The sequence below is a fragment of the Gorilla gorilla genome, chromosome 8 (genome assembly GCF_029281585.2).
Source record: "Gorilla gorilla gorilla isolate KB3781 chromosome 8, NHGRI_mGorGor1-v2.1_pri, whole genome shotgun sequence".
NCBI classification, from domain to species: domain Eukaryota; kingdom Metazoa; phylum Chordata; class Mammalia; order Primates; family Hominidae; genus Gorilla; species Gorilla gorilla.
This window is the reverse complement of record NC_073232.2, coordinates 122,151,072-122,178,894: the sequence shown is the minus strand read 5'-3', so window position 1 is coordinate 122,178,894 and position 27,823 is coordinate 122,151,072. Positions and strand designations below refer to the sequence as shown.

Genomic DNA, 27,823 nt, shown 5'->3' with positions numbered 1-27,823 from the left:
GCTGCCTCAGTCACCAGGGCCCACTGTATTCACTTCAGTGTTAGCTGCCTCACTGCCTCAGCCATTGCCTGTTGCTATCTTCTTCACCTTCACTGTTGCTGCCACTGCCCCTTACCACATCCTAACTATTGGTTATGGTATTGGGACTTCTTTCATCATGTCTAATATTGATGATAAAGAAGTAGCTGCATTTCACCCAGAACATGAATATGATGGGCCTGAAGGATGAGGAAGCAGGAAGAGGGAAAGTGTTGAGTGTTGATGGGGGTAGGTAGCATTGTGGAGGGGAGTGTCAGTGAGACTGATAAAGCTGATGATTCTGTGGGGGTCTGATACGCCAGTCACCAGGGGAAACGTGATGATGTGATGGTGGTAGTGATGAAGATCAGAATGTGGGAATGAGGAGGCAGGTTGTGATGACCAGGAAGCAGAGGATGTTTTTGAACAGATCCAGTTTGTTTTTGTTGGTTTTTAGTTTGCAGTTGAAGATTTTGTGCTCATGATTGGTTGTGTTAACGTTATTGGTGAAGTTAGTGACTGATAATATTGATACTACAATCAGCACTAAACACCCAGTCAGTGCCACCAAAATCCTTAAGTCAGAATGTACCTGAATGGAAGGCAGAGTCTATAAAGAAATAAATGATCTTGAAAGAAAGTCTATTAGACTCTTACATTTTTGCGTTTTAAAACTCCTGAAGCCAAGGCTGTACTCCAGACCAGTTAAGTCAGATGTTTCCCGGATAGTCCTAATGTGCAGCCAGTGTTGAAGTCCTGCTCCTAAAGAAAGCTTCATTTTTGCTTGACTGTTTTTAAGAATGATAACTTGCTCAGAAATATGGTTTGAAAACACAATGAATCTATTCTGAAGCTCCTGAAAGATACCAGAGTAAAATTTTTAGATGCTGGCAAGCTTGGGAGATCACAATGGGCTTTATTTTGAACCCCCAATGGAGGTGTTGACATATAAACTTGGATCAGACCAGATACTTCCGATCCCTTTTTCTCTGATAGGTGAGAAATTATAGACCCAGTAGACGAAAGGATAGCTGGATGTGGTGGTGTGTACCTGTAGTCCCACTTACTTGGGAGGCTGAGGCGGGAGGATCACTTGAACCCAGGAGTCCAGCCTGGACAATGTAGTAAGACCCTGTCTCCCCTCAGAAAAAAAAAGAATGCCCCTCTGAACAATATTCAGAAGCAGGTGTAATGCAAGGAACATGGATATGCTTGAGTTATGAGTAGGACAGTTTCCATTGACTCTTCCTTTGAGTACTTCTCTCTTCTGAGACTCCTGAGGGTGAGCCCTAAGGCCTGCTTTTGAAGTTGCCCTTGCTGCAGATGATAAGTGGGGCACTTTTTCTAGCTCAAGATCAGTATGGTACCCCATAGGGGATTCTATTGGAGATCACCATAACAACTGAGGCATAGAAGCCTAAGGTGCTGGTGATGATGAAAAGGAAGAAGCAAATGAGTATGTTAAAGAAAAAGATCCAAAAAGGACCTATGCCCAGCAGGGTTTAAGCTACAGCAAGTCAGGATGTCAATCCTTGAAGATCACCTCATGTAATTGTCCTGATTTAACTCTGTGTTACTTACAGAGTTATGTTACAATGTTTTTGATTAAGTAAAATATTTTTGTTAAAAAATGAGTTGGCAAACTCCAAAACATCAAAAACACCAAATGAGTTGGAATCTTATGTCCACCTAAAACCTGCACACAGATGTTTATAGCAGCTTTATTCATGATTACCAGAACCTGGAAACAACCAATATGTCCCTCAGCAGGTGAATGGATAAATGGTGGTACATCCAGACAATGGAGTATTATTCAGGGCTAAAAAAATGAGCTATCAAGCAATCAGAAGACATAGAGGAACCTTAAATGCATAATTTTTTTTTTTTTTGAGACAGAGTTTCGCTTTTGTTGCCCAGGCTGGAGTGCAATGGTGTGATCTCGGCTCACCACAACCTCTGCTTCCTGGGTTCAAGCAATTCTCCTGCCTCAGCCTCCTGAGTAGCTAGGATTACAGACATGTGCCACCATGCCCAGCTAATTTTGTATTTTAGTAGAGATGGGGTTTCTCTATGTTGGTCAGGCTGGTCTTGAGCTCCCAACCTCAGGTGATCCACTAGCCTTGGCCTCCCGAAGTGCTGGGATTACAGGTGTGAGCCACTGTGCCTGGCTTAAATGCATATTCTTAAGTGAAAAAAATCAATCTGGAAAAGCCATGTATTGTATGTTTCTAACTATATGACATTTTAGAACAGGCAAAACTATGGAGACAGTAGAAAAGCTCAGTTATTGTCAGGGGTTAGAGGAGAGGAGGAAGGAGGAATGAATAGGCTGCATGTGCATATAGAATTTTCAGGGCAGTGAAAGTACTCTGTGTGATACTATAATGGTGGATACATGCCATTACACATTTTTCAAAACCCATAGAATGTACAACACCACGAATGAATGCAGGAGTAAGCTGTGGACCTAGGGTGATGATGATGTGTTAATGTAAGTTTATCCATTTTAACAAATGTACTACTCTGGTTGGGGATGCAGGTAGTGGCAGGGGGCTGTGTGTGTGTTGGGGCTGGAGCTACATGGGATCTCTGTATTTTCTGCTCAGTTTTGCTGTGAAACTGTAACTGCTGTAAAAAATGAAGTCTATTAAAAATGAGTTGGAAAAACTCATTATTCTACTTTGAATTCTAATAGTATAGTTTTGTGCCAGTATATGGGATATGGTGAAATATGCATGATCACTATTCTGTAATTGGCTCCTTCTGAAGTTGTTTTGTTATGTAGACATAGGACTACAGCTATGATGTTTATCAGAACATTAACTAATATCAATGATTGTTGAGAAAAGGTCTTTTTGAAGAACCAACTAAAGTGGTTAAGTCAGCTTGTATCATCTGTGCTTCCACTTAGTGAGTACAAGAGACTATTCCTGACTATAGATATAGATGAAACAAGTTTAAGAATTTCTAGTGGGACCAGAGTTAACATCTTTAACATTTCATTTTAATTAGTTTTATATTTCTATTCCTATTTTGTATTTTCTAAAGCTGGCAATTCCAGCTGCTCTGGTTTTATTTGAATGGTAGACTCCCCTGGAGCCTTGGGACTTCGTTTGAAAACCTTGGGTCTCATCCACTCCCGCCATACTTTATTTATTTATTTATTTATTTTTTTGAGACAGAGTCTCACTCTGTTGCCCAGGCTGGAGTGTAGTGGCGCAATCCTGGCTCACTGCAAGCTCTGCCTCCCGGGTTCACGCCATTCTCCTGCCTCAGCCTCCCAAGTAGCTGGGACTACAGGTACCCGCCACCACGCCTGGCTAACTTTTTTGTATTTTTAGTAGAGACGGGGTTTCACCATGTTAGCCAGGATGGTCTCGATCTCCTGACCTTGTGGTCCACCTGCTTTGGCCTCCCAAAGTGCTGGGATTACAGGTGTGAGCCACCGCACCTGGCCACTCCCGCCATACTTTAAAGAGGAGAACGCAGAGCATTGAGGCCCTGGTCCCCTTCTCCCTTGCACAGCTGGTTGGTAGCAGGTATTCACTAGAAGATAAGACTTTTGACTCCTAGTGGACGGAACTTTCTTCTCTAAATCTGTAGCTGGATATTTAACAAAAGGTTTATAAAACATACTCTTTTAAAGCAGTCAAATTTAAAAAGCAGAAAAATACAAGAAGACAATAATTACTCCAAATTTACTTACCCAAAGGTAACCACTCTTAACACTTGGGTGACTGTCCTTCTAGAAACTTCTCTTTGCATATATACATACACAATTTTAAATAAATAAGAACAATCTATATTTTTTTCCTTTGTCATCTGTTTGTTTGTTTTGTTTTGTTTTGTTTTGTTTTGTTTTTTTTTGAGACGGAGTCTTGGTCTTTTGCCAGGCTGGAGTGCAGTGGTGTGGTCTCAGGTCACTGCAACCTCCACCTCCTGAGTGCAAGTGATTCCCCTGCCTCAGCCTCCGGAGTAGCTGGGACTACAGGCACGTGCCACCACGCCTGGCTGATTTTTTATATTTTGTAGAGACGGGGTTTCACCTTATTGGCTAGGATGGTCTCGATCTTCTGACCTTGTGATCTGCCTGCTTTGGCCTCCCAAAGTGCTGGGATTACAGGCGTGAGCCACTGCGCCCAGCCTGTCATCTGTTTTTAATCACCCACAAGTGTTGTCTAGGTATCTTTCCAAATCAAATATATAAGTCTATGTAATTCTTTTCTAGTTCTGTGTAATTTTTAATGAGTACACAGTATACTGTTGTACGTATTATAGTTTATTTAACTGACCATACACTTCTCCTGTTTTTTTCTACTATAAACAAAGATAAACACCTAAATTTCTGTGTACTTATCTCCTATTCTTGAATAAAGTCCTAGGAGTGAAAGAGGTAACCAGTCAATTTGGGAATGGTTAGTAGCTGAACTTTTCTGGCCACAAATGGCTATTTGGAGGTAGTATTTAAGAACTGTGAACATTAGTGTTTCTGGCAGCTTTGGTCTTGGTCTGGTGGTGGGGTGGTCAATTTGAAGACCTAACTGGGAGTGGGGCAGAACGTGGAAGGCACTTCTCTCTGTGGACCACTTCCAACTGGACATTGAATTGCTGGGGGCAGGCTGGTTTTGAAATAAGCTCTCCTGTTGTTGCAGACGGCAGAATGCCTCCAAAGGTGACTTCAGAGCTGCTTCGGCAGCTGAGACAAGCCATGAGGAACTCTGAGTATGTGACCGAACCGATCCAGGCCTACATCATCCCATCGGGAGATGCTCATCAGGTACTGCATGGCAGTGGGCCTCTCCTTTCTTTTCAGTCTTTTTTCCCCAGCCCTAATGTGTTTGTAGGATTCTAATTGTCAACCCACAACGAGGGCCACAACCAAGCCCCTTCCAGGGCTTGCTATGGGGATCTGTGTCCAATAGGTCTCACTGAATGCTTGTGGATTGGCCCTAGCTTCCTTGATGCCAGTGACTTAGCCATCTTTCAATGAAGAATTAGTGGGCAAATTAAGGGACAGAAGTTCTGGAACTTTCTGTTGCTGGCATACTCCACATCTCCTCTGCCACACTCTGTTCCTAGCAGAATTGTTTGCCCTGTCTCTCTTTTGCCCAATCCAGGAGAGTTGGAGAGGCAGAGACCTCATGTGATAGGGTTGACGGGCGGTAGGGTAGAAGGATTCTAGGATCCACTGTGAAGTCACTGAGTCAGCAAGTGTTTGAGTGCTTACACTGTGGTTATGGTGCTGTAGGGTGCAAAGATGAACTTAAGGTTGAATGTCTGCTCTCACTAGGCTTATGGTTTAGTGAAAGATGAAATAATATAAGAGTGCTATTCTTCCACAGAATCATCTATAAGTATAGTTTTCCCAGCCTTTACTTATGTATAAGGCCCTACCCATCTCAGGTATTAGACATGATATAGAGATGAGGATTGTTCCTGGTTTTAAGAAGCATACAGCTTAATAATGGAGTTTAGATGTACATGCACATACCTGTATTGTAAGGTAAAATATGGTAAGTGTGATCAAGAAAGTCTGGATAGAAGGCTGTGGAAGTTTGAGGGTGAGAGGGGAAGATGATGAAGAGCTTCATGGCACAGGGGAGGCACTTGAATTGGACCTTGAAGGATGGGTGGAGTTTGGGTAAATAGAGGGATGGGGTGGAGGAGGAGGAAAGAGGTTCTAGGTAAAAGTATTAGTGGCAGCAAAGGCAAAGAAACAGGGAAGCTTCGGGTGCTCTTCAGAAACAGTGGGACAGGTTTCCCTGGCAAGAGACCAGGGAAGTAAAAAGCAGTGGTGGGAAATAAAGCTGTTGTTACAGGATTCTTCAGTTGCAGGTAATAGAAACTGCCTTGAGATACCTTGAGCAATAAAAATGCTTTATAAGGATTCAAGGGCAGAGCCGCCATATTGGCACAACTCCAGATTGTGAATGGTGCTCTCAGAGTTATGCATGTCAGGGCCTCAGATAGGGTGTCTTGTGGAACATGAGGGCAGGAATGTAGCAGGCCCTCAAGAAGAACTGGGACGGGAGGGTTTTCAGGTCTTGCTGCATATCAGTTTCTCTTTTTCAGCCAACTGGTTGGGTCATATAAACCTGACAACACCTACATTTATATCTTTTCCTCTTACTTTCAAGATACCAGATTGAACTAGAACCTTAATCCCCCAAATTCAAAGTCCAGGATGAGAACTTGATTGGTATATGTAGCAACTTGGTTCTGCATGGTCCTGGTTACTCTGTGTGTGCACACGTGCGTGTGTCTGTGTCTGTGTGTGTGTCTGTGTGATGTCAGACATGAGTAATGGGGGTCCACCAGTCCACCATGATGGAGGGGGTGGTAGATAAGGGTATTTCTATAAGTTGAGCAAAGATCACAAAACATGTCCATTCTGGCTGGCTGACTTCCTGCCTCTCCCCAGAGGTCCTGGTCTACATGGTTGCGACAAGGTCAGGCCTGTATTAACCTGGGAACAACTCAACCTCAAGATTGGATCTCTGCCTGGAGACATGGAATTCCTGGCCTTAGGAGCAAATGAAGGGCTTGAAATGAATAAGCAAGGGGATTGGATATTTGAGGCAACAGTATGAAGTTTAGGATACTTTGATGTTTAGAACAGTGTTCCCCAAACTGTGTGTGTTCTTCAGTATTCCTGTTGTGTCTTGTAAGATGCTGTACAAAAAATATATTTGTTAGTTGAGAAAATAGTGAAATGAGCTGAACAGTGTTTTTTTATTACGGTGAAAAATGTATAATATGACATTTATTTTAACCATTTAAAAATGTACAATACTGTAGTGTTAACTACATGCACATATTGTTGTGCAACAGATCTCTAGAACTTTTCCATCTTGCAAAACTGAAACTGTATATCCATTAAACAGCTCCTCCCAGTCTCTCTCCTCCCCTCCTATCCCTGGCAACCACCATTCTACTTTCTCTTTCTAAGATTTTGCTGGGCCAGTCAAGGTGGCTCACGCCTGTAATCCCAGCACTTTGGGAGGCCGAGGCAGGCGGATCACGAGGTCAGGAGTTGGAGACCAGCCTGACCAACATGGTGAAACCCCATCTCTACTAAAAATACAAAAATTAGCCAGGCTTGGTAGCACGTGCCTGTAATCCCTCTGCTCAGGAGGCTGAGGCAGGAGAATTTGATCCTGAGAGGCGGAGGTTACAGTGAGCCGGCCGAGATTGCAGCACTGTACTCCAGCCTGGGTGACAGAGCGAGATTCCATCTCAAAAAAAAAAAAATTTGCCTGCTTTAGATAACGCATGTAATTGGAATCATGCAGTATTTGTCTTTTTGTGACTGGCTTATTTCACTTAGCATAGTGTCCAAGGTTCATCCATGTTGTAACATATGACAGGATTTCTTTTGTAAGGCTGAATAATATACCATTTTATTTAGAGACTTTTTTTTTTAACTTGTTCATCTGTGGATGGTCATTTCAGTTTTTTCCACCTCTTGGCTATTGTGAGTAATGTTGCAATGAACATGGGTTTGCAAATATCTTTTTGAGATCCTGTTTTCCATTCTTTTGGATATATGCCCACAAGTGAGATTGCCGGATCATATGATCCTTCTATTTTTAATTTTTGGGGGAACTTCCATACTGTTTTCCGCAGCACCTGTACTATTTTGCATTCCCACCAATGGTACACAGCATTCCAGTTCTTCCACTTCCTCACCAACACTTGTTATTTTTTGTTTTGTTGTGAGTTGATGGCTCATTGTAGATTTGATTTGCATTACCTGATGGTTAGTGATGTTGAGTATCTTTTCATATGCTTTTTGGTCCCATTTGTATATTTTCTTTGGAGAAAATGTCTATTCAAGTCCTTTGCTCCAATGAGTTTCATAGCTGCAGGACTTCTCAGGGCCTTTAATATGCTGATGTGCACTCTGTACCTCTAAGGAGGGGATAAAGTATTCAACATTTTTCGGACTTAAATGTCCATGGAATTTTCCCGGTTATTTCAGGGGCAGGGTGGGAGAATCTAGTGTTTCATGGAATACCTTTATATGTTGTTCTATGATAGTACTTTTCATCCGATGATGGGTCTTGCATGTAGAGGTGGATGAAGGGAGAGGTCAGAGTGAGAGGTGTATTCAGGCACCAGCTTACTGGCTGTTCAGCCTGGCAGAATATAGGAAAAGTAGAATATCAAGCTGGAATCGGGGTGATGGCATGTGAGGAAGCCATGAGGCTGGGTGCATAACTGTTAGATCTACTAGGCAGTGGGAAGGTAAGGATAGACTTGGTGAGGTTCGTCTGCGTTCATTAGAATAGACAAATAAGATTGGTCAACTTCAGGCTGGGTGTGGTGGCTCACGCCTGTAATCCGAGCATTTTGGAAGGTTGAGGCAGGTGGATCACCTGAGGTCAGGAGTTCGAAACCAGGCTGGTCAACATGTGAAACCCCATCTCTGCCAAAAAATACAAAAATTAGCTGGGCGTGGTGGCTCATGGCTGTAGTTCTGAGTACTTGGGAGGCTTTGGTGGGAGAATCGCTTGAACCCAGGAGGCGGAGGTTGCAGTGAGCTGAGATTGCGCCACTGCACTCCAGCCTAGGCAACAGAGCAAGACCCTGTCTCAAAAAAAAAAAAAAAAAAAAAGATTGACAGATTGACCAACTTCCTATGAAGCAAAGTATCATCTTGACCAAGGACTGGATGAGGAAGTAGGCTGGCCACTGTGATTTGAGCCTGAGTTATGGTATGAGTCGTAGGTAGCAGAGGAGCTGGGCACTCCCCCATTTAAGAAGGGCAGACCATTGCCTTGTCTTCAAGGAATTTTGTTTTTTCTTTTCTTTGGGCCCCTCTGATGAGCTCTTCCTTGTTTCCTGTCAGTCCTAGGCCTCAGCCTTTGGATGTGGGCTTCATGTCACCTGGATTCTCTGCTGGACTCACCAGTGGCATTTTTAATTTTCTGCCCTTCAAGCATTGGACAGTTGCCCTAGGCTGATTTGATTGCAGTCACCCTGTTAGTGTTGAGCAGATGGTGCTTCCTGCAACTGGAGCACATGATAGTTATGTAGCAGTTGGTTTGGGCAGTTCTGTAAGTCCCCTGGCACAGTTGTCTGAAATTGGGGCCCTCCTCCGAAAGGGTTCTCACAGGCCGTCATGGAGCCTCAGCTGAAGACTCCTAATAGCTCTACTATTTGTGAATCTTTACCTCCAGGAGAGGCCTCAGTGTACAGAAAGATTCGACCTGCTAATGTTACTTGAATTAAGAGTTGAAGGTTTCTGGTTAAGGGTGTGTTGGAAGCTTTGTAGTCTTTGTATTTCAGTTTCAGTTTTCTTTTGCCTGGAGTTAGGATATTATCTGTGTGTTTACTAGTAGGAGACACCGACATCTTATAGCTGAGTCAAGTTTATCTTGATGTTCTTGGTCCTGGGTGCTGTTCCTTTGCCAGCTTTTTTTGTTTGTTTGGTCATCATAAAGCTGATTTTTGGACACCCTGACTGATACTTAAAAATGTTCTATCTTTGACAGTAGGTGTGGCCTATTACACCCGAAGCAATTCCTTCTGGGAGTGGCAGTGAGGCCATCTAAGCCACAGGGGATGTTCCAGGCTTTCCCTCAGCTCTTTATCTCCTATTAATGATCCTGCAATATCAGAATTAGATGGCTTTTCCCTCCATGAGGAAACCGAGGCTCTAATCTCAGACAGATGTGTTTTGTAGCAACATCCTGAAAATACAAAATGTATCAAGCTTGCTCGGTGTTAGCTGTTGCTCTTATTGCAGAAGTCACTGTTTAGACTTCACAGACTTACATTTTTGCACTCTTGCTGTCCTTCCATCTTCATCACCCCTCTCCACTCTTTCTTTTATAATCTTAACTGTCATTTCTATTGCTGTAGCTTAGCTGTCTGTCTTACATACGTGGAGAAATTGTGTTTTGTTTGTTTGCATGTTTTCTGACTGCTGCTCAGGGCTAGGTCTGGGGCAAATGCAGAGGGCAGGTAGTTAGCATATAGGTAAGCGTATGAGCTCTAGAGCCTCTCTGGGTTCAGATGCCAGATTTGCTACTTACTAGTTGCTTGACATCAGGCAAGTTACATGAAATTCTGAAGCGTCAGTTAAACTTTCTGGGTCTCAGTTTCTGCATTCGCAAAAAGGAGATTGTGACAGTGTGGTATGTACTGCATGGGCTATTGTTAGGATGAAATGGGTTCATACTGTAGATGTGAATGCTTGAACCACTTGAATGCTTGCTGCTTGAATGCTTGATGTCACTTGAAAAGTCTCGTCATATTAGCTGCCGCTATTGTTGTTGTTATTACTGTTGTACAGATGAATGAGATTCCCTCTGAAGAGATTAATAGGTAAGCCACAGTCATAAATGAGAACACGAAAGGAAACTGGTGAGTGTCATGGGAAAGGACCTCATTAGCACTGTCTAAGTAGAATCTGTGAGATACACATGTAATATTAAATGTTCTCATAGACACATTAAAGTAAAAGAGCAGTGAAATTAATTTTAACAATATATTAATCCAACATATCCAAAATATTATTTTAGCACATCATCATTATAAAAATTATTAAGAAGATACTTTACATTCCTTTTTATGCTGAGGTTTCAAATATGGGAAGTTTTTACATTTACAAAACTTCGCAATTTGAATGTGAAATTTTCATTGGAAATATTTGATCTGTGTTTAGATTTCATAAGACTGACAGTTGAAAAGGTGGACTCACATACCCAAGTTGTTCTAAACATACTTGGAAGTTTTCCAGTAACTGAATCTTGAATATCAGTTTTTAAATTTGTATTTCAATTTATTAAAGTGAAATAAAATTAAGTATTCTGTTTCTCAGTCACAATAGCCACATTTCAAGTGCTTAGACACATGTGGCTGGTGGCAACTGTAATGTAAGTTTACTTAAAGTGTGAACTGAATTCAAAGGTGACAGAGTATTTTAAGCTGGCAGGATCAGGGAAGTCTTCATGGAGAAAGTAGGATTTAAATTGGAACGTGAACAGGTAGAATTTGGATGCATGGAAAGAGGGAGAGAAGTACAAGAAATACCATGGATATCTTTTTTTTTATTATACTTTAAGTTCTAGGGTACATGAGCACAACGTGCAGGTTTGTTAACATATGTATACATGTGTCATGTTGGTGTGCTGCACCCATTAACTCATCATTTACATTAGGTATATCTCCTAATGGTATCCCTCCCCCTCCCCCCACCCCATGACAGGCCCCAGTGTGTGATGTTCCCCACCCTGTGTCCAAGTGTTCTCATTGTTCAGTTGCCACCTGTGAGTGAGAACATGCAGTGTTTGGTTTTCTGTCCTTGCGATAGTTTGCTCAGAATGATGGTTTCCAGCTTCATCCATGTCCCTACAAAGGACATAAACTCATCCTTTTTTATGGCTGCATAGAATTCCATGGTGTATATGTGCCACATTTTCTGAATCCAGTCTATCACTGATGGACATTTGGGTTGGTTCCAAGTCTTTGCTATTGTGAATAGTGCTGCAATAAACATACGTGTGCATGTGTCTTTATAGCAGCATGATTTATAATCCTTTGAGTATATACCCAGTAATAGGATGGCTGGATCAAATGGTAAGAAATACCATGGATATCTATGGAATTAGGAGAACATGCATGACAATAAGCTTGAAGAAGGGAGAACAGTGGCCTGGTTAAGACCATCCATGAATTACCCCTGACTGGTCATGGTTGTCCTTGACCACCAGAATCAGGATTTTAGAGTGACATGATCAGAGGGAGCAGTGTTTAGTATGGGTTGGAGAAAGGAGACTCTGGGAATTGAGAAACCTGTTAGGCCTTGCAGGATCTCAGAGTTGGGGTAAAGAGGGTCTGGACTTGGGTACTGGGGTTAGGAGCGGAGAGGAGGGGTAGGATTTGGAGAAGTAGTACAACCTGGATTCAATGTGGACCTTGCAGGCAGGTGGTAGAGGGGATTGGGAAGGTTTGAAGCCTGGGAGTGTTTGTGGTGCCATCAACAGAAAGAAATGGCTTCCTTGTTTTAGTTCCTGTGGAGAAGAGACACATAGTTGGGGCGACTCTGTTAAGTGGGACTCTGGATCCTTGCTGTGATTGTGAGAACAAGAAGGAAGGGCTGGCTTCATGTGTGACCTGCCATAGTAGCCTCCTCAGTAATAGAGAGGCTGCTGTTCCCTGCGGCTCTTGTTCCTAATTGTTTCATTTCAGGGTAGATTCTGGGTTGATGGAGTTTCTCCTACGGTTGGGGAGGGGAGGGTGTTGGAGAAGTGAAGGGGAATCTTGAATTCTGTCCTTTGTGTACTTTCCAAAACACAAATATACACACCCACACACTGTTCCCTGCAAGAGAGAAAACGTACCTCAAATGCATAATTACACAAGGACTTGGCACTGCAGTGGTCTGCTTCTCTCTGTCCTCTGCAACTCTAAGGGTTTCTTCTTTTTAAACTCAGAGCAAGGGTTGTGGTATTAGGGTTGTTGTATTAATGAGCTTGGGCCCCGGGGGACTTTTATAGCAAGGAATCGTCTGTTCTCTCTGGTAATCTGGATACTTTGATGTACCATCCTAGTCGTATATTGGGATTCGTGGGCACCACTTGCCTCAAAGCAGGAGAATCCTTGGTTGGAGTCAGAGGTGTGCCAGCACTGCCTTTTAGAAATCCTGATTCCTCATCCTCCTCATCTGTAGACCCCATATTATGTTGTTGGGCTTGGCTTAGTCAAAGGGTGATGTTTTGTCAGGGGCTGACTCTGCCAATGTGAATTTTTGGCTTTGTTTGTGGTTCCTCCTCCTGGAAGACATGAATCAGATTTTCCTAAACTCTTTGGACCCTACTCCATTCTCCTGGAGTCAGCTTCCTGTTTTGTTTTGTATTTCATAAACAGGCTTTCTCTTGGGGTGGGGTTAATGATTTTTATCTCACAGCGATTTTATCTGTTGTGTTAGAATAATGCTAGCTGTGGTAACACATCTCGAAGTTTCAGTGGCCTGGTATTGTAAAGCCTTATTTCTTATTTCATGTAGCAGTATAGAGTGGGTGTTCCCGGTTGGTGGGGGACTTCCCTCTACCTTGAGGGAAAGTGATTCAGGGATCTAGGCTCTTCCATCCCATAGTACCACCATTTTAGCTGGTGGAAGGGGAAAGAGTATGGACAGGGCACACTCATTTGTAAGAGCCCCGACCCAGGCATCACCTTTCACCCACATTTCATTGGTAAGAATAAGTCATGTGACCTCACCTCAATGTAATGAGGCATGGGAATGAAGGCCTGGCTGGGCAGCTACTTTCCAGTGACTCTTCTACACTAAGGAAGGAGCACAAATCTTTGGACAGTTGTCAGTTTTTCCCACATACTCTGACTTGGTTTCATTTAGGAGAGAAAAAAATGCCAATAACTTATATTTGGAAACAAGGAGTCCACATCTCCATTCACAGTCTGACTTTTGGTACTTCCTGTGGACCGATGGCCATTTATTCATTCAGTTTCATTTTTCTTGAGAACCTTGTATATTTGAGGCACAGTGCCAAGCTCATGGCTGATGGGAGAAGAGGGTCAGGGAGGGGGAAAGATGTCACGCTAATGTGGACTCTAGTAACTTTAGTCATGCTTATCTTGGCAGTCAGCTGTCAGCTTTACTTGGCAAGTTCCATCTGCATGTGACCAGCCATGTTGATCCCTCTTCTTAAAACCCAGCTCTGGTCATGTCACCACCCTCTCTTCAACTTTTAGTGTCTCTCTAGAACTTGCAGGATAAAGTTCAAGCCTCTTAGTCTGATGTTTGAGGTCTTTGACTATTTGTCTTCAGACGGCCTTTACAGAAATCTCTGTAGCTGCTCCCTTGAACTTCTTGCCCCTGCCGTTAGGCTAATTGGGTGTCGCCTCATGACAGGCCTCTTGCCTCTTGCTTCTGGGCCTTGTCACACCTTTCCCTCTGGACTGTTTTCCTGCTCTCTTCACCTATCCTTGGTGGCCCAGTCAAACCTCTGAGCTTGGTCTGATGGATCTAAGGCACATCTGAGCATCCTTTAAACTATAGCAAATACCACACTGCATGTTCAGCATCGTTTATATGGCTGTTTATTAGTGTTAATATTTCATGGAATATCTGTCTACTATTGCCGATTGTCCACTTCAAGAAGATAGTTTCTTATGTTTGCTATAGAGTCAAGCTCGGTGCAGTTCATAGCAGTAAGTGCTGCAGTTCATCAGATGTTCGGCATGCGCTAATTGCTTTATGTCACACCTCAACCCTTCAAGGTGGGCATTATGTTCATTCCCATTTTACAGATGAGGGAGTTGAGCCCCAGGTTCACCCAGCTAGTAAGTGGGGAACCAGGCTTCAACAGAGTTCTAACTACTGGTTGTAGGAGATGTCTATTCTGTGGCTGATGAAAGTAGAGGTAAGTGCAGCATACACCTCGTATTCCTTGTTCCCTCAGAATTTATAATCCAATTGTGAGACTAGATGTGTACAACTTCTGTACAAAAGTAGAAGAGGTTGCTTGGCAGCTTGCAAGGGTATGAGCTTTCGAAAGTCAGACCTGAGGCTGGGTGCAGTGGCTCATGTCCATAATCCCAGCACTTTGGGAGGTCGAGGAGGGCGGATCACTTGAGGTCAGGAGTTCGAGACCAGCCTGACCAACATGGCAAAACCCTGTCTCTACTAAAAATACCAAAATTAGCTGGGTGTGGTGGCGGGCGCCTGTAATCCCAGCTACTTGGGAGACTGAGGCATGAGAATCGCGTGAACCTGGGAGGTGGAGGTTGTAGTGAGCCTAGATTGCGCCACTGCACTCCAGCCCAGGCGACAAAGCAAGACCCCATCTTAAAAAAAAAAAAGTCAGACCTGAGTTCAGATCTTGGTTCTGCCATTTACTGTGGTGTTACCTTGGGGAAGTTAGTTATTTCTCTAAGCTTCATTTTTTTCATCTGTAGATTGGCGAGGGAGGATACCTTCCAGGGCTGCTGTGAGGATTAGAATGAGAGGAAATGAATACAAGTTATTGACTAGTAGGTGTTGAGACAATAATAAACAATACAGACCAAATAGTCTTAGCTAACATTATTTGTCAGCATTATCCAAGGTAGGGTATGGATAAGTGCCAACATGGATGGTCCTGTAAAATTCAGAAATGTGGGAGCCTCTGAAAGCTGAAGTGGGTCAGGAAGCTTCATGGAAAAGGGTGCACATGAACCAGATTTTTGAGAGATGACTAGCTTTTTTTTTTTTTTTTTGTAGTTTACAGATGCTTTATTTGGCTATGTATTGTTTATATTGTTGGAATTAGATGCCAACATTTAAAAATTGGGTAATTTCTCATGAACCCATATTTCTAGCTTCTTCTGAAATATTGAAGGTTAGCAACACATGGCCTGCATTTCAGAAATTAGAGCTGAGTAGGAGCTGCTGTCTTTAGAAAAGATATCCTTTGTCCTGTACCCTGAGGTATTTGAATTTGAAACCCCATTTATAATCCCTTATGATCTTTTCCCCATTAGATAATGTATTAGTTTCCTATCACGGCTATAACAATTACCACAGTGACTTAAAACAAATTTATTCTCTTATGGTTCTGGAAGTCTGAAGTCTAAAATGGGTCAGCAGGGCTATGTTACTTCTGCAGGCTCCAGGGAGAGTCCATTTCCTTGCCTTTTCCAGTTTCTAGAGGCCACCTGCATTCCTTGGCTCATGGTCCCTTCGTCCATCTTCATAGATATGGTTGAAGTTTTAACTGGATGTAGGGAAAAGCTTCATGTCTCTTTCTGCTTGTTCATTTATAATACAAATGTGGGTTGAGGATCTAGTCACCTGTGCTGAGTGCAGGGACAGGACAGATACCCTGATCTCATGGGACTTATATGCTTGGGGGTAAGATGGGGGTTGAGGAACAAGACAATAAACATATAAAAAGTTCATTAAGAAGAGAAACATTGCCCAGCGTGGTGGCTCTTGCCTGTAATCCTAGCACTTTGGGAGGCTGAGGCAGGCTGAGCACTTGAGCCCAGAAGTTCAAGACCAGCCTGGCAACGTGGTAAAACCCCGTTTCTACAAAAAAAAAAAAAAAAAAAAGGTGTGTGCCTGCTGTAGTCCCAGCTATTCAGAAGATTGAGGTGGGAGGATTGCTTGAACCTGACAGGTCAAGGATACAATGAGCCATAATTGTGTCACCACACTCCAGCTAGGGTAACAGAAGGAGATCCTGTCTCCAAAAAAAAAAAAAAAAAAAACAAAAAAAACCCCACAAATATCTAGAGTATGTGTGTGCTATACAGAGACTTAAAAGTGGCCAGGTGGCTATTATAGCTGGGTAGTACAGGTAGGCCTCTCTGTAGAGGTGATATTTGATCTCAAATGTAATGATGAGAAGGACCTAGCCATACCATGATCAGAAAGACTTTTATAGGCACAAGGAAGCGCATGTGCCAAGGCCTTGAGGCAGGAATGAGCTCAGGATATGCAAAGAGCAGAAAGGAGGTGGGTATGGCTGGAGCATGGTGAATGGGAGCAGAGCTGCAAGAGGACTGGCAAAGTCAGATCAGCTGGTACCTTGACTGGGCCAGAGTTTGGATTTTATCTTAAATATAATAGGAAGCCATTGGAGGGTTTTAAGGAGGTTGCTAACATGATCTTAGATATTTGGAAAAGCTCACTCTGAGTGTATGTGCAGAGTGGATTGTAGGAGCGGTAGTCCAGGTAGAGATGATGGAGGCTTGGACTGAGTGCTGCTATTAGAAATGGAGAGAGGTGGGTGGTTTTGAGAAAAAGCCAGCAGCTGTGCTTCTTTGTGCCTTTTTCCTAGCATGCTACAGCTTTGGTTTATTTTAGGCCCTATGCTGTGCTCTGAGGAGACCGCCCCTGGGCGTTGCCAGCTTCATGCCTGGGAGAAGGAGAGTGACAGCCCTGGGCCCAGTGCTTGTCTGGCTTCTGCATAGCCTGTCAGTGTGGAGGTGAGGCTGTGGCCAGCCTTGCTTAGCAATGTCTTTCTGGAATGTTGACCACTTAGGTCATGTCTGGACATTCTTACCCCAGACCTTGTCTCCATCCCAAACTAAACATGTCCATTTGCTGTTAATTCCACCTCCCTTTGGAGGAACTCTTTCCTTGCCTTTGCTGATGGAGAAGTCTAGGTAAACCCTGCGGATCTTCCATCTCTCCCAAGCTTGCCCAGAAAGGGGTGGGGCATCCCTAGAGTACTATGTCCCTGAGTGGAAGAGTCCAGCCGGGCTCAGACCTGCACTGCATTCTCTGCCAGTCTTTGCCAGTATCTTCACCCTGTGTCACAGGTGAAAGAGCCCCAAGCCTGTGGAGTCATGTTGGTGGAGAGTGCCCTCACTGTGTATTCCCCATTGTGCGCAGTGATTTTTAGCACAAGAGTTATTTTTAACTTAGTTTTCCCAGCCCCTTAGATGTCTTCTCACTGTTTAGGAAGAAGAGATTAATAATATCTCTTCCATTGCATATATGCAGCACTTTCAGGTTTCTGGTGAGTTTTGAAAGACATTAACTTACTGTTTCTCACAAGAGTCCTAGGAGATGTGTGGGCCACCCTTCCCCCCATTGTTACTTTTTAATAAAAAGTCTTGCACACAGTAATTACTCGGTTAATAAACAAGTGAGGATTCTGCAGTTCCTAAACAATGCTGGTGGCCATTTCTTTCTATTTCCTTAGTGCTGTTGACCGAATGTTCCTTTATGCTTTAGGAATAAAACGTGCTTGCTGTTGCATTTAGCAATCTGAAATGACCTGTCTTAGAGATGAGGAAATGAGGCTGAGAGAGCTGCCAGGACTTGTTGCAGACTGTGCAGCTGGGCCTGGGCTAGTGGGCAGGTGGCCCAGAGCTGCTTTATCCTGCCATTGTGGTTCTCTATGCTGGCCCTTCTAGTATCTCCCTGGAGGCTGGTTTGAGGCTGTGATTGCCGGTGCCTTGGTGAAAGAGGCAGTCCTTTTTTTTTTTTTTTTTTTTTTTTTTTTAATTTTTGTTTTAATTTTTTGAGACAAGGCCTCACTCTGTTGCCTAGGCTGGAATACAGTGGCGCAATCATGCCTCACTGTGCAGCCTCAACCTCCTGGGCTCAGATTATCCTCCCACCTCAGCCTCCTAAATAGCTGGGACTACAGGCACGTGCCACCATGCCTGGCTAATTATTGTATTTTTTGTAGACATGAGGTTTCACCATGCTTCCAGGCTGGTCTCGAGTTCCTGGGCTCAAGCAGTCCTCCCACCTCAGCCGCCCAAAGCGCTAGGATTACAGGCATGAGCCACTGTGCCTGGCTGAAAGGGGTAGTTCTTAACCATATAGCAGGAAAGGAACATGAGGGCCTTTTCCCCCTACATCATGTTGACTGTCCTAAAATTGCCTTGGGTCTGGCCAGCAGCCCCATTCCCCACCCTAAACTTTCTTAACCTTGCCAGGTCCTTTGGCTTGGGAGAATCCTGGTAACTGCAGAAGGAGCAGCAGCTCTGTACTCAGGCAGGCCTGGCTTTGGATCCTGACCTACTATTAACTTGTAAGTGGGCAGCTTACTTAAAGATTCTCTCTTTGAACCTCAGTTTTCTCATTTGCTATTGGTCTTATCCTAGAGAGTGATGAGGGCGAGAGATAAAGTGTCATGCATTGGCAGCCTGGCGTAGGGCTTCAGAGTCCAGACTCTGGAGTTGACTGCTTAGGTTCAAATCCTGCCTCTGCTACTTAATTAGCTGTGTGATTTGGGGCAAGTTACTTAAACTCTCTGTGCCTCACTGGCTATTACCAGAAGTTGCACACTTTGACTTGTACCCTTTGCCCACACGTAAGAATTTCTTACTTTCTTCACTCCCTAACCCCTTCCATACAGAGGCAAGGGGATTATCAGCTGAGAAGACCTTGGTTTTGGACATGACATTTTATTTTGCTGAAGCCTCCTGGATTGGATGAAGCGTTTCCGCTCACTCTGTAACAGGAAGGGTCAGGGTCTGCATGGGAGAGATTGGTGATGCTACCTCAGAGGAGGACCCAAACAGGAAGTTTGGAAACAAGTCAGTATCTACAGAAACTTAAGTTAGGGAATTATTGGTGCTTAACACAGAAATTCAGTCTTACTTTTCAGAAAAATAACAGATGCCTAAATGTCAGTGGCAAGGAGGGGAGAAGGCTATTATTGGTTTGATTTTTGAGTAAGATCTCAGTGAAGAAAGAGCAGTTTTTATCTGTTTCTCCTGATGTGCTTTGGTTCTCCTAATGAGGAAATAGAGGCTAAAGGGAACAGCTCTCTCTGCCCTTAATTAATTCAGTCTTCTGCAGTGTGTGCTAATCTGTTGTTTTCAGCTAGACTGTTGGCTTCTTGAGGGCGGGGGCCAAGGATTCCCCAGTCTTCGTAGTCCCCGCTGAGCCTACCACAAGGCTAAGCAGGCAGAACAGTCTGCTCATGACTGATCGAGGCCCACTTTGTTGTCATCTTTGTTTTCCAGAGTGAGTATATTGCTCCATGTGACTGTCGGCGGGCTTTTGTCTCTGGATTCGATGGCTCTGCGGGTGAGTCACTACCTTTTCTCTGTTCTTGCTGCACCTTTGTTCGCCTCCTAAAAATAACTGAACCGAGTTTCAGCCTGTGATATAGAAGCAAAAAGAAAATGCAAACCAGATGCTCCACATTGACTCTCTGCAGAAAGGTGTGGGTTCCCAGTCTTTCCCCGCGCCCCAAGGTCACCTTTCAGTAACCCTTTTTATTCCTCTCTGTATCTTTGCTTCAAAGTTTTAAAAATTTTTATTTTTAAAAAGTTTTTGAACTTTTTATTGAATATAACATACATATAAAAGTTCTATCAATTAAACTGAATATACCTGTGTTACTAGCACCCCAAATAAGAAATGAGACTTTAATATAGTTTCAGAACCTCCTCTCTTAGCTTATTGGTCCCAAATAATTCTCCCAAGTGCTTGGCTTTTGGTTTCTGTTTTCACTCTTGGCTTAAATAACAAAGGTTAACTCTAAGCTGCATTGGTGTTCCTCAAAACCATTATGCCTTTGAGTTTTAGGGTGGACTCCCCACTTCAGGTTTGTTCTCTAAAGCAAGCTGGACAAGGTGGGAGCTCCCCTCCCCTCATGGTTAGCATGCTGCTTCCTTTGGCGTAAGTGCTTGTGTTGGTTGGCACATTAGGATTGGCTTTGGCTGACACCTCTGCCAAAACCCCAAGTTCTGCCAGGCCTGTGGGAACGGAGGGCAGATAAAGGTAGGAGGCATAAGCTTCCTGCTAGTGACCACAGCAGGAACACTCATAGGGCCCACTTGGTCTTTCTCCAGGAAAGGTGAAACAGCTCCCCTGGGGTGTCTGGTGGAGCAGAGGAGTGGCTGTGATTGCTGAGCAGGAACCATCCCTCTCTGTGTCTTGTTGATTATACGAGACCACTTTGGCCATAGGTCTACAGTTCTCCATTCTCTGTTCTTGATTCATACTGTGCAAGTGGAGTCCTTTTTGTGCAGGGACCAGTGCCAGGTAGCTTGGGTCTCAGGACTGTTCTTTCAGAGCTTGACACACGGCTTGTTCTCAGTAGTGTGGTCTTCTCTTGCCCAGAGGTTTCTTTGGAGTCAAGGACCCATCTGCCCCACTAGGAGCTGATGCCTCTTACTGCTCTTGCCTGTCTACTGTCATTTTGTGCAGCTTCTGAGCAGTTGTTAGAAACCTTTCTTCTTCTTTTTTTTTTTCTCCCCTGCTTCAGGCACAGCCATCATCACAGAAGAGCATGCAGCCATGTGGACTGACGGGCGCTACTTTCTCCAGGCTGCCAAGCAAATGGACAGCAACTGGACACTTATGAAGATGGGTGGGTACAGGCATGGCTAGCCCAAACTTAGTTGGCCTGATCTGGGCAGGGATCCTAGAGGTCCTCAGGACTCCTGGATCTTAATCCTTTTATGCAGTCATGGACCCTTTTGAGAATCCAAGGAAAACTGAGAAAAAAAAAAATGGCATGCCTATACATACATACCAATGTGCATTCAATTTTGGAGGACGCTGGTTCAGGATACTTATTTTACTGAGGGGAAACTGAGGGCTAGAGAGGACAGTTGATTTGCTGCAGATCACATTGCTGTGCATTTCACTCCTGTACTGGGGGCCTTCTACTATTTGCTGCCTCATGATTCAGAGTGAGATAAAGGCAAGGAGTCATTGGCAACAGAAGCCAGAAAGCTTTCCCCTGAGGCTCTCTTTGAGGATCTTGGATTTGCTTCTGGAAGCTTAGCTCTGGAGAAGAGCAGCATTCAGGACAAGCGAACAGGTCTGGAACTTGCTTGGGCTAGTCGCTTCACTTGCAGTGCTTTAGTTTCCTCATCTGTAAAATGGGTTAATCACAGTAAGTAACATATAAAGTGGTGATAATTAAAGCATTACTATGTGGAAAGCATATAGATCAATGTTTATTGAATAATGTGTGTATGTACTCTGTGTTTTCATTTAATTTTCTGCCGTGTGTACTTTCCTGTCATTAAAATAGTCTTTAGAAACATGGTTTTAGGGACTGTACAAAGTCTTTGCTTCCTGAATTTTGAACTTGGAGAACAGAAGATAAGGAAGGGCCAAGTGAGAAAGAGAAGATGAAACAAAATATCTGATGCTTCTTGTTTGTTGTAGGAAATAATGAGGAAAGAAAATAGTCCTCAGACTCACAGCAGGGAACAGAGGACTAGACCATGACCTTGAGATCCAGGCAGCCAGCTGACTGAGGGGTGTGTGCACTCAGGTGTATGCCACACACCCTCCACATACACACACACGTGTTCTTTGTCTTAGGGAGGAACAAGGAACATTTTTGTCTTGGCATTGGATTAAGTTTCTATTTCTCAAAAATCATTTCATAAATATAAAAACACCAAAGCTACAGATTGTTGCCTGTTGCTGCAGTTGATTTCTCTTTCCCTTTCTCTCTCTCTCTCACACACACACACACACACACACACACACACACACACACACACACAAAGGCAGGCATTTGAGGCTGGCTGTTATAAATGGACAAGCTAGTGGCCTTTAAATTTTTTTGTTTGTGTGCTTCTGTTAATGGGAGTCAAGCACCCGCAACATGTATGTATGTCTGTTTATTTGTTATTTATATGTGCTAGTGTTCCTCTATATTCCAAATATCAAAAACTAACTTTGTAATTTCTTTATAAAAAATAAATACAAATAGAAGCTCTGTTATTTTCTTCTTGCACCCAGTAGATCATTGTGTCCCCCTGGGGAGCAGGCATCTCTCTTTGGGGCCCACAGATTCCAGCTCTTAAGTCTGTTAGCATTTTGGGGGTCAGAGGCGCAAACACTGCCTGCCTGTTCCTTAATGTAGGTATGTGGCAGCAAGGGGGTGGCAGAGGGAGTGAGTCCTCCTCTCCTCCAGGCTCCTTCCTAGTTTCCTCAGTTGAGTCTTCTGTGTAGGGAGATTCTGGTGGGTTTGGTTGGCCAGTGAGTGATTCATCCCTGGGGTTTTGCCAAAGATCTGTCTGCTAGGAAATGACATGACTTCATCCTGTGAAAGTTATACTATATAGTGTACTTGGGCATTAGGAGAAACTGTATTAATAAGTGTCTTGTTTAGTGGTTTGAAAAAAAATAGGAAAGAATCAAATAGCAGAATGAAACTCAATGTCAGCTTCTAGGCAGTTTTTTAGAATTGGAATTCATGAGCTTCTTTCTTTATAAACCTTTGCACTTCCCTTCTATGGTTATGTGGTTATATCAGTAGTCGGTAGAGAAAATAGTAAAGATAAGTTTCTACTGTTTTAGAATATGTGAACTTTTACTCTAAATATATGTATATTTTATCAAGATGTTAATTGTTTGGCCAAAACCTCATTGGTTAAAAAAAGTATACATCTCAAAGATAACTGGCTAGATATGGAAGGTGTTGGCTTAGATTAAAGGAAAACGGGACTATAGAAGTAATTTTAGTTCTATTCTGGAGGCTGATATAGTGTCCTATGACTAGCATCTTAGAAACAGAAAGGGCTGTCTCATCCTGGGAGTTGGGGAACCCAGAGGCTCATGTTAAAGGCAACAGGATGGCCAGCACTTTGGGAGGCTGAGATGGGAGGATCACTTGAGGCCAGGAGTTCGAGACCAACCTGGCTAACATGGTGAAACCCCGTCTTTACTAAAAATACAGAATTAACTGGGCATGGTAATTTTGAGCCTGTAATCCCAGCTACTTGGGAGGCTGAGGCAGGAGAATTGCTTGAACCCAGGTGGTGGAGGTTGCAGTGAGCTGAGATGGTGCCACCGCACTCTAGCCTGTGTAACAGAGTGAGACTCTGTCTTCAGAAGTAAATAAATAAATAAAGACAACAGGACAGGTGCCTGTGTGCCTCTCTTAAAATCTTTGGAAAGATCTCTTTGCTGCCAAGACTTGTGCTTAGCCCTCTATTCAGAGGCTGGTTATGGGGCAGCGGCCCTCTCTTGGCCACCCTGCCCTTGCAGATGAGGGGTGGGCACTGGGAGCATGTTATCACCTTACCTGGTGTGTGATATGTGGGAGTCTCCCAGTTCCCAGACTTCACCAAATCACTGCCCAAATTCTCATCAAGTGACCAGTAGTGGGGAAGTGACTGAACGCTGAGGAGACAGTCTTTGTGGTGACACCATGTTTGTACGTGGCAGTGATCCCCAGGATATTTTTACAAGGGGTCAAGTGAAAAATCATACTTTTTTCCCTTCTGTCTCACCCTTGTCTTATGTTTTTCATACACAAAAACTTACACTTCTCCCTCTCTGTAGCCTTCCAGGATTAAGGGAGGTTCAGATTTTCTAAGTCCTGTCAATCCACTTTAAAGAAGCTGCTCAATAAAGACCCTGCTATCATGATGTTAGAGAATTGTATCCTTCTGGTGGGATAATGAGCGTGGGCCCACTGGGAATTGTTTCTTATCATTTCTTCCCCCTGTAGGTCTGAAGGACACACCAACTCAGGAAGACTGGCTGGTGAGTGTGCTTCCTGAAGGATCCAGGGTTGGTGTGGACCCCTTGATCATTCCTACAGGTAAGTGAGCTTGGTCCCTTTCTGCTTGGGTAAGGAAGTGGCTTCTAGATTCCCCTCCATCCTCCTCATTTGCTTGTGGGGTGTGGAGCACTGGGGGGCTCAGCATGACTGATTTTATAGTAGAGGTCAAGGCGAAGAGAAGAGTTCCACTGGTGGTGAAGATGTGCTTTTACAGTTCCTCATCCTGCACACCCAGCTCTGGGCCATGGCAGGACCACCTTTCTGAAGGTTCCGGACTTTCAAGGCCCTGCTGCCTGCCCTGCTGCAATGGGCGTTTGGCTCATGGCTGGGCCACAATGTGTCTCCTCAGATTATTGGAAGAAAATGGCCAAAGTTCTGAGAAGTGCCGGCCACCACCTCATTCCTGTCAAGGAGAACCTTGTTGACAAAATCTGGACAGACCGTCCTGAGCGCCCTTGCAAGCCTCTTCTCACACTGGGCCTGGATTACACAGGTCAGAATCAATGGTTCCGCCCAGCAGGGCCCCTGCCGTCGTCCCCCCACCTCTTGCTATTGTCTCCAACCTTGTCCTCCGAATCCAAGTCGAGTTGGAGCTGACAGGAGGATTTTGCCCTACTCTGCTCCAGTGGGATATTTGAAGAAGCAGGAGCTTTATTTGTTTCCACTGTTGCCACCTACTTGCCACTTAGTTTGGCTTTGGTTATTTTCGCAAAGCTCGTTTGGGTGGCTTTTTGGGTGGTGCTGAAAAGACTGAGTTTTTTTTTATCCACTCAGCTGCTAACTGCCACTTGAACGTATTTGATATTGGAAATAGAGCATAGAGGTTTCTAGGTTCCATTTCCCTTCTTATGTCAGCATTTGTAGATTTACCTTCCTAGGCCTTTGTCTTCCATCTTGTACCTTCTGCTTTAGAGGCTTTGGGGTGTGGGTGTGTTTCCTTGGCCTGTGCGATAGTGATGGGTAAGCAGCATGTTCTCTGAACCATTGTGTGGATTTATGAAGCAGTGAGGGGGCAGAGAGAGAGGCCTGGAGGTGGGGCTGCAGGGGAGGGCGTCTTGCTGTAGAAACAGAGGTAGATGGGGGATGGCTGTGGAATGTAGGCAGATTGCCCAGAGGGGTCCTGGGAAGAAAGCGTGACAGCCTAGATTCTGGGCCAAGTTTTAAACAGCATTCCCGAACTGATCTTCAGTGCAGCCCTGGGTGTGGGGGCAGCCCCCAGCCTGCTTTCTTGTGTGACATCCTCACCAGAGGGGTATTGCGGAATGGGGAGGATGGGTCCAATGAGTGGCCCAGGGTCAGCTAAATATTTTCCATCAGCGTGGTTTGAAGTTTTTTCACTAGAGCAGAAGCTCTGACTTGTTGCTTATAGGAGAGGGGAGAGCAAATGTTGCTGATAAAGCTTTTGTTCAGTACACATTTGGGTGCCTACTATCTGCAGGATGCTGTGCGAGGTGCTGAGTGAATAAGACAGATGCCCACCCTGCTCACAGGTGGCTGTTCCCTGAGTTATGAATGCTGCCCTGGTAGGGTGGTTGTGGTGGCAATGGGGTGAGCTCCTCTAGCACCACGATTTCATCTTGCAGAGCAACAGAGAGGCCTTGGCAGTGTCTGAAAGGGCAAGTGTGATTTGGAAGTGGTAATCACAGTGAGTCAGACTACAGGGAATTCCTAGGTCTTAGCACGGAAAGGCAAGTCTTGCAGCCCCCAGGAACATCAAGTGGTGGGTGCTGTTCTCCTGACCCCTGAGACTGGGTGAGTTCCCTCTGCTGGGTAGTGTGTTGATATAGGTCCCTGTGTGTCCCCTGTTGCATCAGTATTTACAGTAGTGTGTTAATTGCTGGTTTAATTATCTGTCTTCCCTTCTATATTGTAAGCCCCATGAAGACAGGGACTGGGTCTGGCTCAGAGCTGTAACCACAGTGACCAGCAGAGTGCCTGGCACGTATCTATGCCTGGCAGATCTAGATGCTACACAGGCATTTGTGGGATGCGTAAATGAATGAATTTTACTGGTGAGGCAATCAGGCTCACGACAGTCAAGTGGCTTGGACACCTCTTGTATAGGGCTTGAATCCAGGCCTCCTGCCTGTTTAAGTAGCGTGCTCCTGTAAGAAAAGGTGCTGATTAAAGATGTTTAGGGTAGGTTGTTTCACTGGGTTCCTACTGCTTTCTGGGACCAGGGCTGGAGTTAAAGCACATTTGTTTCTTGCAGGCATCTCCTGGAAGGACAAGGTTGCAGACCTTCGGTTGAAAATGGCTGAGAGGAACGTCATGTGGTTTGTGGTCACTGCCTTGGATGAGATTGCATGTGAGTGCTCTGGTTTCGCTGTTTGGGCATGTTACCCGATCTCTCCTTTGGGTCTCTGGGTATCTGTGTGTTCATGCCATTCAACTTTCTGAGTGGCCAGGGAATAAGAAGAAGACTACGTCACCAAATGGGTATAGGAGATGCCAACTAGGATGAAGGAGAAAGAATTACAGGGAGCTGGGGAGGGGAGTGAGGCTTGTCCAGAGCAGTATTACAGCTGGGTGATGCCCACCTCTGGCCAGTCCCTCAGGACCATGGCACCTCTGAGGAAGGGCATTTCCTACAAATTATTTTATGTCTGTCAGCCTCTGTAGGTGTAGAAGTGGGCTCATAGGAGAGGCCTTCTTTCTTTACACTTGTCCTGTGGTTTCCTAAGGTCTTTATAGTGAGAATGTTCTGGGAGCATTTCTACCTCAGAAAACTAGGAACTAAAAGTTCCTCCCCAAGCCCTTTGATGTAATAGTAGTTTCTCAGTCTTTGGACCTTAACCCACCTTCATGCAGTTGTTCAGCACCTTCTTTCATCTAAAACCTGACGGAATCTGGTTGAACCTTCCTGTCCTGTCTTCTGGTTTCTGAGTGGATTTGACCCAGGGCAACTGAGAAGAGGCACTGCTTTATCTTTTTGCCTTCTCACTAGAGAATGAGACCCTACTGCAGTGTCCTCTCTCTTCAGTCCCTGCATCTTCCATCCCCAAAACATTGTCAAGTGTGTCAGTGACTTACATCCCTAATTAACTTAATGATCTCAACGTCAGAGAACAACACCTGTAAAACTTTTCTGTCTCCCTGATTGTAACAAAAACACAATCCCATGATAGAAAACTTGGAAAATGCAGAGGAAGTAAAAAGAAGAAAAAAAAATCACATATAAATTCTGTTACTTAGAGATAATCAGTGTCAATATTCTATGCATATATCATTTTATAGCCTGATTTTTTCACTGTATCAGTACACTATAAGCATATACAAGCATAATTTTAAGTGAGTGTTAAATACTCCATCATGTGGTTATACCATAATTTATTTAACTGTTTCCCTAAGGATGACCTTTGGGTTATTTGCAGTAATCCTGTAATTTATTATGATGCTACCATCAAAATCTTGGTTCATGAATCCATGTCTTAGTGTTTGATAATTTTCTTCCTATTTCTGGTTGGCTTTTAGGGCTTTTGACTCATCTTGCCCTTTGTCTGCCAGAAAGTTTGCACCTTTGTATTTGAATTTGTCTGTCTTGCCACACCTGAACGCCAGGTACTGTCATTTTTAAAGAAGTGCTAGTATGATAGGTAAAAAATGGTGCCTCATCACTTTGAGAAGCCATTATTTTAAAATAGAGGTTATACTTTTAATGCCCAGGCGTTTTTTTGCTCTGATCCTCATGAGAACAAGTGATGGAAGCTGGAAGTCCTGGGACCAGAACTGTGCTCTCTCCTGGTCTGTCTAGTTCTCAGACGTTCAGCAGCATCACTGTTACTGGCTGTCCGCAGGTCCCCCACCCAGTCGTGGTGCCAGAGGAGACCCATGGGTGGGCT

At 44.1% G+C, this 27,823-nt stretch overlaps 1 protein-coding gene across 4 annotated transcripts in view; it reads left to right on the top strand.

Annotated features, from left to right (window-relative positions):
* The window catches only part of XPNPEP1 (X-prolyl aminopeptidase 1), a 58,782-nt gene that overhangs the window by 11,023 nt on the left and 19,936 nt on the right, over positions 1–27,823 (top strand). For 2 of the 4 annotated variants that reach the window (XM_031015236.3, XM_055352099.2), the window contains exons 3-8: positions 4,671–4,795; positions 19,462–19,525; positions 20,712–20,816; positions 23,928–24,020; positions 24,331–24,474; positions 26,194–26,289. In XM_031015236.3, the coding sequence (XP_030871096.2) occupies positions 4,671–4,795; positions 19,462–19,525; positions 20,712–20,816; positions 23,928–24,020; positions 24,331–24,474; positions 26,194–26,289 (627 nt within the window). Of the gene's footprint in view, positions 1–4,670; positions 4,796–18,499; positions 18,522–19,461; positions 19,526–20,711; positions 20,817–23,927; positions 24,021–24,330; positions 24,475–26,193; positions 26,290–27,823 lie in introns of those variants that run through there. The other 2 variants (XM_031015238.3, XM_055352100.2) reach the window with 2 other exon arrangements.